Raw genomic sequence first — 13,886 nt, forward strand, 5'->3', positions numbered from 1 at the left:
GCACAACTAAATTCATTAATTAATTACAAAAAGTAAAATACCAACAAAAAAATTGATTGAAATACCTACAAAAGAAGAAATAAACATCGAAAGTAAAACCATCCCGTCAAGAAAAATGCTGAGAAATTATGATAAAGAAACGCAAAAGCAATAACCATAAAAAATAAAGATCAAACACAGAGATTTTACGAGGTCTGGCGAGATGCCTGCATCATATGGGGCGAATAGCGGCGGAGGCTCTTTCGATTTCACGAAAAACAGTACATTCCCCTTAGGGTTACACACACAACACACAACACACAACACACAACACACACACACACACACCCCTTAGCTTTCAAGAGCTTGCCAAAGGAAAATCCAGAAGAATCAACATCAAAACTACATTAAATAATAATAGACTTCCATGTGAAATCACATCAAAGTAAGAAGAGAGTCAAGATATCCAATTCCAGAAACAACAATAAAAAACCAACTAAAATAATAATAGACTTCCACATGAAATCACATCAAGCTTGAGACATTTATTATTCTGACAAGGTAAGGTTGAGCTCGAATTTGAGCCAGTCGAATGTCAGGCAAGCCAAGTTCAAGTTTAAAATGACTCGTGTTTGACCCGACTTTTTTACGCCCTAGATAGTGCCTATTCAACATTTATCAATGATGTTTAGATCGATTGTACTTTGGGTCCTACTTAAGACCTCATATATGCATCCTCGAACGTGAACACAAAGGACTGATCTCTCCTTTAGCAAATATTTTTTGCCCTTTTTAATTATCATCACTTCTCTTTCTCTTGTTTCTCTTTTCTTTAAAAGGATAAATCTTTTGTTACTATTTTTGTTTCCTTACATCTCAATTTTATAGGATATGATTGTTATTTTAGTGAAATATTTAGTGATTTCGATCTCAACGTAAGTGTTGAAGATTTCCTTTATTTAAGAAAGTAATACACACACACACACACACACACACACCACACAATTCTTAGGTATTTATACATCGAACACCCAAAATTTTATTTTTACACATGACACCTTGGTACCATAAATCTATACATGAAAAGAAGTATTTCACTTTTTAAAAAAATAATGATGGTGATATTCTTAATGTGATATTACACATTTGAATCGTATGCATGTAAAAATAAATGTTTGAGTCTTAGAGATGTAAATACATAAGAATTGTGCGGTATGTATGAAAATGGCCCTAATAAAAATTACCTCTCTATACTCTTTGAGGACATCAAAAATGTATCTCAATAAGCAAAATATAGGCACAAATTTTAGGAAAAATTAAATACATAGCACCCAATTCTCATGGATTTACCTCACATCTAAACTTTCATTCTTATCACTTTACCTACAGAAGAAAAAGATAGATCTCGCTACTAAAATGTGATAATAAGTGCTACTTTTTATATAATATTTGTAAATATTAAGTTCAGATGTGAGATAAGTAAATATAAGTTTTTGTTGTATTTAAGTTAAAAACCCCTAAAATTTAAGGCAATTTGGTTTGACGACACGTACTCATTATGATATGATGAGTGAGTGTGGATAAATATAAAAAATTGAAGAAGATAAAATTATAAAGAGTGTACCTAACTGAACGCAATAGACATGATAAAAAGAAATTAAGTGATTGAAGATGCGTCCAAATGCATGGATGCAGAAGTTTGATATCAAATGTGAGTGTTGTCTCCTTTTTTAAGTCCCCACTACTTTATTTATAATAATCTATGTTCTTAGAAGATGAACTCAAACGATACTGCATTGTTGCGGTGGATGAATTTGCGACCTATAACGCATCCATGATTGGTTTATTTGTGTGTAGCATCATATTTGTTCAATGTTATAGAAGTTCTTTTCTCGCAACACGAAACTAAAGATCTGTTTGGGATAGCTGCAAGAAAAATGATTGTCTTAAAAACTGTGGTGATTATTATAATTTTATTTTATTTTCAAAAATTGAGATAATAGTCTTTTTGCAGTCACCGTAATTTACATGATTAGATTGTCAAACACAGCTTCTCATTACAGTTTTTGGAAAAAAAGGCAAAATGCAGTTTTGTCAAACGTTACAAGCTTGGTGCAATGGTGGACTACCACCGCATCGCTGTCCTAAACATACCCGAATTAAACATTTCCAATATAATTTCTAAGAGATATTTTCTGAATTTTTTTACAAAATTGAATTTTTTTTCATAGTAATAATTCTAATTACTATGATTAAGTATGATTAATGAATAAAATAGACTTGTTCATATTTGCTTTTATCCTTAGAAATTTGGGTATGAATAAGTCGAGCTTGAGCGTGCACAATGCTTGTTCTTGTTCAGCATGTTCCACATATTTTTGTTTATTTAAAAATAGTTGAAGTTCGAATTGGCTTAAAATAACATATTTGTATTTATCTCGATTCAAATTAATTTATTCATTTCTAGCTCATAACCGGCACAAATAATTTTAAAAATAAGAAAAATTATATTTTTAATTATAATAAATATTATTTATTTAATTATTTAATAAAATTGAGCTAAAATAATACGCGCAAATAAAAAATCATTTGTGTTCTGCCTATTTACAAACTAAGCTAAAAACAAATTACTCATATTCAACACATTTGCTAAACTTTACGAGCCGCGCATGAGCTATTTGAGAAGGATCCACAAACAAATGAAAGCTTGGTTCAATTAATAAATTGTGAAAGCTTGCCCACTCTAACTAAAATTAGGTGAGCTGGCTGAATTTTAATTATACTAAAAACAAATTTTTCCTTACGAAATGGAGGGGGAAGTTTAGAGTGACTTTTCCCACCAGACATAGAATTTATAAATCATAACTAAATTCTTAAGTAAGAGACATGTGTCGGCACTAATTATGAGGATTCTAATGATTGGGAAGTGGGGGAATATGAGGAATGATGGCCCATCGATAGAAGACTCAGAGCCCACTTATCTGACTGATGCAACAGTTTGAGCAAAAGCCAAAAGTTGATAGGATAAAACCATTCGAGCTAAAGCCAAAAACAATCGAGCCATGAAGAGGACAAGAAGACCACCGCTGAGCCTGAAACATTATGATTTAGTGAGACAAGCAAATATATGAGCTAACTACTACAAGAAAGCCGATCCAATATAACAAGCTACTATTCTAACAAATCATATCAGAGGAAAGATGCATTTTCACGATATTAATAGTCATCTCACGGACATCCTCGGGACTCCTCATTAGAGATAAAAAATTAACAATGCAGCAAAAAGTCTATAGCCATCCCTCAAAGTCTCCTCTCGTTGAGGAGTGTTTTATCTATCTGGTTACAATGATTCACTCACAGCATTATTTGCCAACAACTGTTCCTCATCAGAGATTGAGGGTTGACTATCAAACTAGACAAGCCGATCAACAATGTCAACCAAACCTAGTTGAACGAACTGATCATGCCAACTTGAAACCAATCAAGCTCAACCGATCGAGCATGAGAGTAGCCTAGCGATTGACTCGTAGATGCAAAACTACTTATAATATTTTGTACATCTTTAATTAAAACAAGAGAAAAAATATAAACATTACTATATTGTACTCTCTTCTCTATAAATAAAATAATAGTTCATTAATCTTTATAAATATGAAGATCATTTCATAAACGAATAGTAGCTAAATCTGCAATGATTGATGAGACTAATCAACACAAGATTAAGTGTTCATCACCATCCACTCTCTAATTTCTTGGAGTGTAATTCACGGCTAATAATTAACCATTTTACAAAATAAGAAATAAAAATATGGGCTATCCATTATCATATCAATAGAATGCCCTAAACAGTACGAAATAAATATTATTTATTTAAGAACAAGCAAGCGAGGAAGGCGCGAAAGTGTCCAATGGTCATCGGCGCCGCTCCATTCTCCCGTTCTGCTATAGACTGGCGATCTCGCTCCCGAATAGTTTAGGGATTCGTGTCGGCGCTACTCGATTTGATCGAGTCAAGCGGAGTGGCCAATGCTTCCTTGATGGGAAAGCCCGAGGTGCTTGATATCGGGATCTCGGCGGCGGAGACAGCTGCCGTCGCCGACGCTCCTTGTTCCTTTGTGGCGGGAATTAGAAGGTTTTCCAGCGTTAGATGCGGTATAGTGCTTCTCCTCACCATCGGCGTCCTTATATCCACCATCTTCTGGATCGTTCCGATGATACGCTTCCGCTCCGGGTTCGTTCCTGATGACGCTGAGGCGGCTTCTGGTGTGTCTCCTTAACTAATTTTATCAATGTTGAAATTGGTTTTTTATTAGGAATTGTTTTTGCTTGCGGAGTGGAGCTGGCGTGTTTGATGTAGTTAGCGTTTGAGAGTAGCTGAGATGCTAATGTTCGTTGTGGCGCTTTCTTGGTGATTTGGCTGTATTAGTTATCTCATGCTGCTGCTGCGCCGGTTGCTATTAGTTAAATTGTTCCTTGCTACTTTTGGCAGTTTGGAACACTTTCATGGTTATGATTGCTACTATGATGTTTTGGTTACTACTCGGTAACGTGTTTTAATTCAAGGGGATCATTTTTTTCTCTATTTTCATCCGCGTGTCTCATCTTGATTCTTGAACTTATTGCTGAGATGCGTACCGCTTCTGCTTTGTTTTTGAAACTGCATCTTTGAACATCCTATTGGCTGCACTAACTTTGGTTCGTGGAAATATTGCTCCAAGTTTATGACACTGTAAATTATTGGCATCTATGCATATTGTTCTATGATATTTTTATTATTTTCTCTTGTAATTAGATTTATTTATTTTTGTTAAGCACGGTCTAGATGCTGTGGCGGGCTTTATTTATCATTCACACTTGCTATTCTTATTTTCTGAATTGTTTTATTCACTCCAAAATCTTAGCTCATATGCAGTAGCTGACTTTGTATGACATGTTTATCGTATTGCATGTTTGGGCAGTCTTTGATTTTTTCTTCAATTACTTGCTATTCACTTTCACTGTTCATAATGTAGAAATTTCTCAGGTTCATCATTCTGGTTATTTGGTGACATTTTAATCTATCATTTCTAATACATGTGCTAAAAACTACTTGCAAGGTTTGTAGCTTTCACCTATTGTCACACAATATCACAGCATTTGAAACATATTATGTTTTACTGGCACAGCTAAAACCATTGTAGGATGTGGATTTGAAGCCCGTATGGTTGATGTTGTTTGTGTTTCACGGAACTTTTATTTATAGAGACTCGAGAGGGGAACTTTTTCTTTTTTTTTTAATCATGATTACTGTTTTATTCTTAGTTCTTTGAGAGATATTAATGTGCTCAATGATCTTCAACCAAGTTGATCTTTTATTTTTAAATGCTTAATACGCTGACTTTTTTTAGCATGGTCTTTATTTTAGCATCTGTTCAAGTTTGTTCATGTAACTAATGATCGTCAAACAAAGTTTACTATCATCAAATACAAAAACTTGTAGTTCAGAGTGTTCTTATATTTGTTGTTAGCGTTCATTTTTATGATTATCACTTTGTTCCCCCGCAAGGCCCAACAATTGCTGATGGATAAGAATTTTTTGAGTCTTTTATTGTCCCTCATCATAGAATGGATAGAGAATTATAGTATCGAAAATGCTATAAAAAACTTTTTAAGGATTTGCAGGGAAGAGAAGAATGTTGTTTGATTAATGCTAACCGAAAATACCGAACCTTTAATATCAAGTTAACTACACAAGGGCATGTTCTCAAATTACTATTGGAGAAGGATGATTTGATTAAGATGTTTCTAGGTGCAGTGATTTATTTAGTGATGGAGCAAAAGCATTAAAGCAAAATATGCGGTAAACTTGAACAGAAATGGGACATGTGCATAAATTTGAAGGACAATAAATATCACTGACCAAAATTTCATCATAGAAAAAAGATTCAATCAGGGTAACTAACTTGAAAAACACAAATCATACTGAATGAATGATGTCCTGACCAAAATTTCATCATAGAAAAAAGATTCAATCAGGGAGGTAACTGTCGGTCAACTTTTTTTTCGATTGATTAATTTTGACCAAAATTTCATCACAGAAAAAAGATTCAATCAGGGAGGTAACAACCTTGAAAAACACAAATCATACTGAATGAATGATGTCATGAAAGCATGGATAGAACATGACTGAAAATGTTTATAAACCAAAAGTAATAAAGACGGTAGGGGCATGAAGGAAAGCGACTAATCTGTATCATGCGAAACAGTGGTTTGCCCCCTCTACATGTAACAAAGTATATCATACTTGAAATTTTTGTAGTAAGTCTGCGCTATTTTATACTTGCAAAGTACAACAGTTTTCAGATCTAACTTAGAAATTTTAAATTATCCTAAAAGGCACATGCTTCTACTTGTTTTTTCTGGCCCTTCTGGCTAGCTATCACTCAAGCAATGTGAGGCGGACCTTTCCCTTAAGTGTCTCAGAGTTGCATGCATCCCAGGAAAACTCTCCCCTCCCCCCAGTTTAGTTAGCCATATTTCCGAAACCCTCTAATGCACGCAATAAAGGCAGCACTTTCCTCACTTATTCATAGTTGATGGTAAGTCAGTTAGGCCGGCAGAAAGGTTGTAAAGGCTGGTGAATTGTATTTGCCTGAAACTTCCCTCTTTTGAAGGTTGAATAGGAAGATCAGCTTAAAGCTGATATTAACTGGTACATTCAAGGTGAATTTGCTATGCTTTCTGAGATCCTGGAGAGAACATGGTTAAAAGATTGTCTTCCAATGTAGACATGCAAACTTTTTATTAACCTAATTAAGGTAATTTCACTGGATAAGATTATTTTCATGAACTGTCATTTTCTTTGCAACACACTAAACCAGGAGAACATTTGAACAGTCAAAAGTTATGTCATTGCATACCATTAGAAACCAAAACGTGTTTCTCTGTTTATTGGATATCTAGCACACATGGACGAAGCCATAGATATAATTTTTTGTAAATTGATTGTGTTTGATGAGCATTTTATCATAAAATTTGATAGCATGGATATTTAGTAATATGTATGTTGTCTTTGGCTGCTGTTCAGCTGAAATACAGGCTGGTTTCATTCTGCAAAAGCCATTGTCACTCCTCACTATGCACATTAAAAGACTTGAATATGATATCCTCGAGGAAATAGGGGTTCCTAATTCAAAGGTACTACACTAGTACTTCAGGCTGCTTGAAATACTTTATTCTAGATCATATGCTAACTTAGGTCGGTTATTTTCACAGGTCTCTATAATTTCTATGCAACCCACCACTTCAAAAAAGTCTACTTCTGTTGCCTTTGGTGTTCTTCCTGAACCAAGACATGCCTCCATAAGCTTACCAGCGCTCAGCTTGTTGAGATCATCTTTGATTGAGTTGGTTCTCCAGCAAATTAATCTTACTTTGAGTCCATCTATTTTTGGAGAAACATTTTCTTTTGAGGTTTTGAAGTTTCCTGGTGGGATCACTGTCATTCCTCCCCAAACATCTTCTATTTGGGAGAGGACGAATGCTCTTTTTAACTTCACAGTAAGCAACTCCATCGGTCATATCCAGGAAAATATGAATGAACTAAAAGAGCAGCTTAAATTAGGATTGCATCTTAGACCGAATGAGGTAACTACCCTTTCATCACTCTTCATGCATATTTATATTCAATAATTATAATTCCGAATTCTTTTCCACTGTGCATGCAGAATATATATGTACAGATGACAAATGTCCATGGTTCAACCATATCGCCTCCCGTTACACTTCAAGCTTCCATTTTGTCTGATTATGGGAGTGGCAGTCTTTTACCTAAAAGATTGAGACAACTAGCTGACGCTATTATGGGCTCACATGTACAAAATCTTGGCCTTAATCATTCTGTTTTTGGTGAAGTCAAATCTGTAGTTTTGACTTCTTACCTCAACAATTCAATTTCATCCTTAGATACCTCAAGCCCGCCTCCCTCTCCCTCTCCCTCTCCCTCTCCATCTTCTTCTCCATTTGAAGAATGCCCTTATAATACTGGTTCTCTTTCACCTTGCTCCCCTACTATAGATCAAGATGATTTTCAGCCACCTTGTCTCTTTTGTAAATATTTGTCTCGAACACTGTCACATGCTTCTGATCATAGAATTGACTCCAAACCAGCTTACTTTTCAAATTCAGCTGCACCTAACCAATCCCCGCACAAGGGATACAACTCACCACGACTGATCGCACAGAGTGCACATACAGTATTTTTTGATTCCACGTTGCCAGTGCAAGACAGAGAAAGCATCAAGGATTCAGCATCAATGCTGCCTGACTCGTTGCCAGTCTCATCATCTTCTACCTGTAAGTCAAATAATGCTATTTGGTCAGCTAATCCATCAATTTATTTGACAAAAATTTCATCATTCTGCTGATATATATATATATATATATATATATATAGAGAGCAATATAAGTATTCAATCATCAGACATCATGTCAAAAACAAACAAAATGGCCTCCCACTATTTAAAGGGGTCATTTAAGTACCTGACTTTTAAAAAGTGTCAAATTAGTCCCCTACTATTTTAAGAGTGGTTGAAGTAGTCTCATCTTTAAAAAAATCTGAAATTTGGGTTAAAATTCTGCCGGTCGATGGGGTACTTTGGAGTTTTAATATTTTGTTACCTGATTTACAAACATATCGCCGACGAAAAGGTATAGGGCTTTCACATGATCAAGGGGGGTGTTTTGGCTTGTTAGACGAGGTGAACATAACGAGCAGGACATTTCAAGGGAGTCGAGCGGTGAGAATGATCAAGTAGTGAAGCCAACACAAGCGGGTGTTGAAGCCTTCAATTTGAGGGGCGTCGACAAGGCATTTCAGGGCAACAATGATTGAAAAGGACGATGGAGCTTGCATGACACCTTGCGTAGTTAGGGGATGTACGCCTTCGATTCCAATCTTATATCGATGCTCTCCAGTATGCCTTATGAAATGCTCAATGATTCAACTATTTTTTTTGGATTTTTCTTGATAATTCACTACTGATGTTTTTTTTCTTTGCTTTTGTTAGTTCTTTTTTTTTGAATTATTATTTTTCTATCTCTCAACTAAACTATTTTTATGACATGAAATATGACCTAAGACACAAATCATTGTATATTCATTCAGGCATACAAATTATTTATGCATATTTTTAAATAATTGGCTAGCAGAAATATGAAATAAAATGCTTTAATTTCATCAGTAGTATATTGTCACTCAAAAATTGTTATAAGTATAAAAAATTATTAATAAAATTACGTTAATGTTCTTTAAAGAAGGGAGATAATAATCATGAATATTCTTAATTATTTGATACTTTTTAATTAATCATAATTAAACAAGTATTATCTTGTTGGTTATGTTTAAATAACTATAATTATTTGATACTTATCTAATACCTTTATTCTTAGATTTTGAATCATGACGTCCTAAAAAACATAATTTTAAAATTACCTCTATTTTTAACAACACCAAACCCCAATTTTTAAAATAATTGAGGATTAATTTAATATTTTTTAAAGATCAGAGACTAAAATGACCCCCATTAAATAGTTGAGAGACCATTTTGACACTTATACATACATACATACATATATATATTATTTATATATATAAACACAACACATACACACACACACACAAACAAACAGAAACTGTGGCCTTATATGTTATCTGGGAGATGCTAAGGATTGAATATAGAAATACACTACAAGAAAATGCTCGATTAGCATCAGATATTTCCGACTCTGATTGGGACATTTTTTCGATGCTAAGACAAATTAGCGTCGAAAAAAATTTTGACGTTAAAATGGACGTCGCTACTTGATTTTGCATCGACATTGGCTTCAAATTTGCATTAGCATTCAAATTTGTGTCACAGAAATCTGCCATTAAAAATTCCGTTGAAAAACTAGCGATGCTGACTCAACGGTGCAACAACACTAATTAGTGTCGACCAATTCCAACTAGGGCAGTAAAAAAAGCTCGTTGTTCGCGAATAGTTCGTGTCCGATTCTTTCTACAAGTAAACATGACAAACATGAACATTTTTTTTGTTTGGTTTGTTAAACGAATCAAACACAAACAATGATGCGTCCGTTCGTGTTTGAATCGTTATTGTTCGAAATGAAAAATAATTTAAAATAATTACATATAAAAAATTTATGATATTTTAAAAAATTAAATTTTATAATAAAATAATTTAAAATAATTATACATAAAAAATTTATGATATTTTAAAAAATTGAATTTTATAAATTATAATATATAATAAATTAAAAATAATAATATATTAATATACTAAATTAGTAATATACTTATATATAATATAAGTTATATAAATTGTAATATATAACAAATTTTTAATATTAATATATTAGTATTACTTATATAAATATTATGATATAATATTTATATAACTTTATATCAAAAGAAACCCTAATCCTCTTCACTCTCCAGCCTCCACTCTCGAAAGTTCGGCTCTCTTCCTCATCCGACTCTTTCTCCTCTCAAAATCGTGAAAGGTTTTCGGCGGTGAGAACTTAGGGTTTCTCGTTTGTATTCGTCTGCTCTCGAAAGTTCTGTTTCGGCTCTCTTCCTCTTCCGAGTCATTTGCTTCTCCTCTCAAAATCGCAAAAGAGTTTCGGCGGCGAGAGCTTAGGTTTGTTGTTTGTGTTCGTCTTTTAAAATATCTTCTATTTCTCCTCAGATAGTCAATTGCTCGGTATTTTTGCGCTCGATATTCTTGCTTGGTTGTTTCTTTGGCTACCGAGGTGTTATCTTCTTGCTTCCTTGCTCAATATTCTTGTTTCATTATTTATATAAGGGTTTTTTGTGACCTTTAGCTCGGTTGTTGTGCATTTGTGTGGTGTTTCATACAAGTATTAGAGTTTGTGTTGTGATCCTATTATTGCTTCTGGATCCGTTTTTTTATGGATGGTTTTGTGAAGAATACAATGCAATTAAAGAAATAGGTTGCCAAAATATGTAGAAATATGCAGAAAGAAAAGAGGAATCAAAAGCTTAGAGTCTCCTTTGTTCTATCAAAAATCATATACACCAACTAGTGACTCATAGAAGCAGTGGCTACCCTCAAAGGCACAAGCCTTCCAAGCATCTCCATCACCATTGCTTGTTAGGAGTGCAGATATCTGAAGCCATAGAAACATATGGGTAGAGAGATAGGTATAGAATGAAAGAATGTGAGAGAAAAAAATATGACGTATTGGTTCTTTTGAAGACAAAAGAAACATAACCGAAATTTTATTGTGAGTGAATGTAAATATTAATACCTCATTTGACATTTTTAATTTAATGTTGCTATAGTCCAAATTATTTTATATCTCTTCGATTAATGTCAGGAGGTTTGAAAATAAATTGCATGAAAATGACAAAGGTTTATTTCGTGTGCCTTTGATGATAATCTATGCTTTTATGTGTTAATGGTTTGATAATAACAACATACAAATAGAGAGAATAGTCATGACAAAACCCAAACAATTAATTTCATGTTGGTTTCTTCTTGCTTTATTTGGAGTTGAAGAGGCAAAGCAAAATGTTTGAGCTGAAAGACTTGTTGGTTGTTTCACTTGTTTGGGTACATTTGTATAATGAAAACAGTGAACGTAAAATGTTTTATTTTCCGATCTTTCTTACACACTTCAAATATCTAGTCCAATTTGTGTTGTTTTGAGAATAATGATAGTTATAATGATATTTGTTATGGATATGAAAACTTGTTACTAACAAGTTGTTAATAAATAGATGTTATTCATTTGTGTAAGTTAACAATATATTTGTTTATCTTCATGTTATCCTACACTAGCTAGATGGGGAAAATATTATGGTTATGAAAGGATTGTATATGAACTTTCAGTGGAATGAGAATAATTAAATACCCTTGGGGACTAATATTAGAAGGAAAGCTAGTTATTTTTTTACTACTTTTTTTGTTGAATGCTATTTAAAAGTCCAGTTTCTTACAATCACAATTCTTTAGCTTGAATGTATATGTTTTTTTTTAGAAAGCATGTTAAGTGGAAGCAAATCCTTCCATATATTTAAATTTGTTTTTCATTTGAAGGTCATTTACTTCTAAATTTTGAAATTATATGATTGCTTTGGAAAACTAATCTTTTGATCAAATATTTGTTTGTTTGTTGTTGTTTGTACATCCATGCATGAAATCTCATGCGATATTATATTTTTGTGTATAAATATTTACAATATCAAATGTTGAACATTCTTAATCTGTGTCAAATGAGGAGTAATTGTCACTTGTAACACAAGAATGAATTGATAGTTTTCAACTTGTTGAATTGACAGTTAGAAGCACTAGTACTGAAATATATGGTAAGAAGGACAAAAATAGAAAATCATCTGTGTGGGACTATTTTATAGATATTAAATAAAATTCTAAGGGAGTTGAAATATCATTTGTTCAATGTATTTGCTGTGGGGTGAAAATCCTCAAATCTAAGTCAGGTACAACCTCACAGTTTCTTAGACGTTAAAGAATGTGCAAAGATAAAAGCAAAGAGTCAACAACAAGTTAACTTATCATACAAGAGACAAAAGTTGCTAAATTTCTTGCCTTTTGAAATTTATGGTGAATTAGAGATTTTTATTTTCTAGATTCTGAAAATTATGATCAACAACTCGAAGAAGCGGTGATTGAAAAAATGATAATTGTACATGAATATCCATTCATGATGGTTTAACATACTTGGTTCATTATATTGTTGAAAATGTTGAATCCTAACTTTCAAGTGTTTTAAGAAACACCATAAAAATTGATTGCATGAAAGTTTACGAATGCGAGATTGAAAAACTTAAATCTCGCCTTAAAGATGTTTACATAGTGTCATTAACTGCAGATTATTGAACCTTCAATCAGACTACCAGATATATGTGTTTGACTGCCCATTATATTGATGACATATGAAAGTTTAAGAAATTTATTATCAATAATGACATATGAAAGTTTAAGAAGTTTATTATCAACTTTATTGAGTTAGAGCCTCCACATACGGACACTTACATTTGTGATGCTATTTGTGAGTGTTTGTTGGAGTGAAAGCTTTAAGATTAAATCTCTACAATTACTTTAGATAATGCGAGTAATAATGATGTGACAGCTAGTTTCTTAAAAATGAATTTTCAATCATGCGGAAAGCTGCACTTTTGTGGTTTTTTTTTCATGTAAGATGTTGCGTACATATAATTAATATAATGGTGCATGATGAGATAAAGAAGGTTCATGAAATCATCTAAAATATCAGAGAGTCGGTGAAGTATCTGAAAAAATCCCCTGCAAGATTGTATAAATTTATAGAAATGACAACAATTAGAAGTGTAGTTACAATGTTATTTTCGATTGATATTTCCATTAGATAGAACTCAACTTTCAACATATTGGAGTTCACATTTATTTATCGCAATATTTTTTATCACTATGCAATTGGAGATAATATCTACAAATGATTGTCTGTTGATTCAAAATGGGTGAAATATGAGAAAATCAAATGATTGTCTGTTGATTCAAAATAGGTGAAATATGAGAAAATCAAAAAGTTTCTTTCAGTTTTCAATAATGTTATAAAGATGATGTCTGAGACTTTATATCCTACTTCAAATATATTTTTACCTGCAATTATGCATGTTAAGAAGATTTTGATTGATGAGTCATTGCCAGAAGATGATTACATGAGAAATATAACTATAAGTATGCAAATCAAATTCAACAAATATTGGGGGAAATGTAATTTTTGTCTATTGCAACAATTTTGAATCCTACATTGTTTATGTATGTTAAGAAAATTTTGATTGATGAGTCATTGCCAGAAAATGATTACATGAGAAATATGACTATGAGTATGCAAATCAAATT

At 32.9% G+C, this 13,886-nt stretch overlaps 1 protein-coding gene across 2 annotated transcripts in view; it reads left to right on the plus strand.

Annotated features, from left to right (window-relative positions):
* The first annotated feature begins 3,859 nt into the window (after positions 1-3,859).
* The window catches only part of LOC110026352, a 19,738-nt gene continuing 9,711 nt past the window's right edge, over positions 3,860-13,886 (plus strand). The window contains exons 1-5 of one of the 2 annotated variants that reach the window (XM_020727249.1): positions 3,860-4,242; positions 7,046-7,155; positions 7,234-7,605; positions 7,686-8,313; positions 8,668-8,885. In XM_020727249.1, the coding sequence (XP_020582908.1) occupies positions 4,017-4,242; positions 7,046-7,155; positions 7,234-7,605; positions 7,686-8,313; positions 8,668-8,774 (1,443 nt within the window). In that variant the 5' untranslated portion in view covers positions 3,860-4,016 and the 3' untranslated portion in view covers positions 8,775-8,885. Of the gene's footprint in view, positions 4,243-7,045; positions 7,156-7,233; positions 7,606-7,685; positions 8,314-8,667; positions 8,886-13,886 lie in introns of those variants that run through there. The other variant, XM_020727250.1, reaches the window with a different exon arrangement.

The sequence above is a fragment of the Phalaenopsis equestris genome, unplaced genomic scaffold (genome assembly GCF_001263595.1).
Source record: "Phalaenopsis equestris unplaced genomic scaffold, ASM126359v1 Scaffold000364, whole genome shotgun sequence".
Lineage (NCBI taxonomy): Eukaryota > Viridiplantae > Streptophyta > Magnoliopsida > Asparagales > Orchidaceae > Phalaenopsis > Phalaenopsis equestris.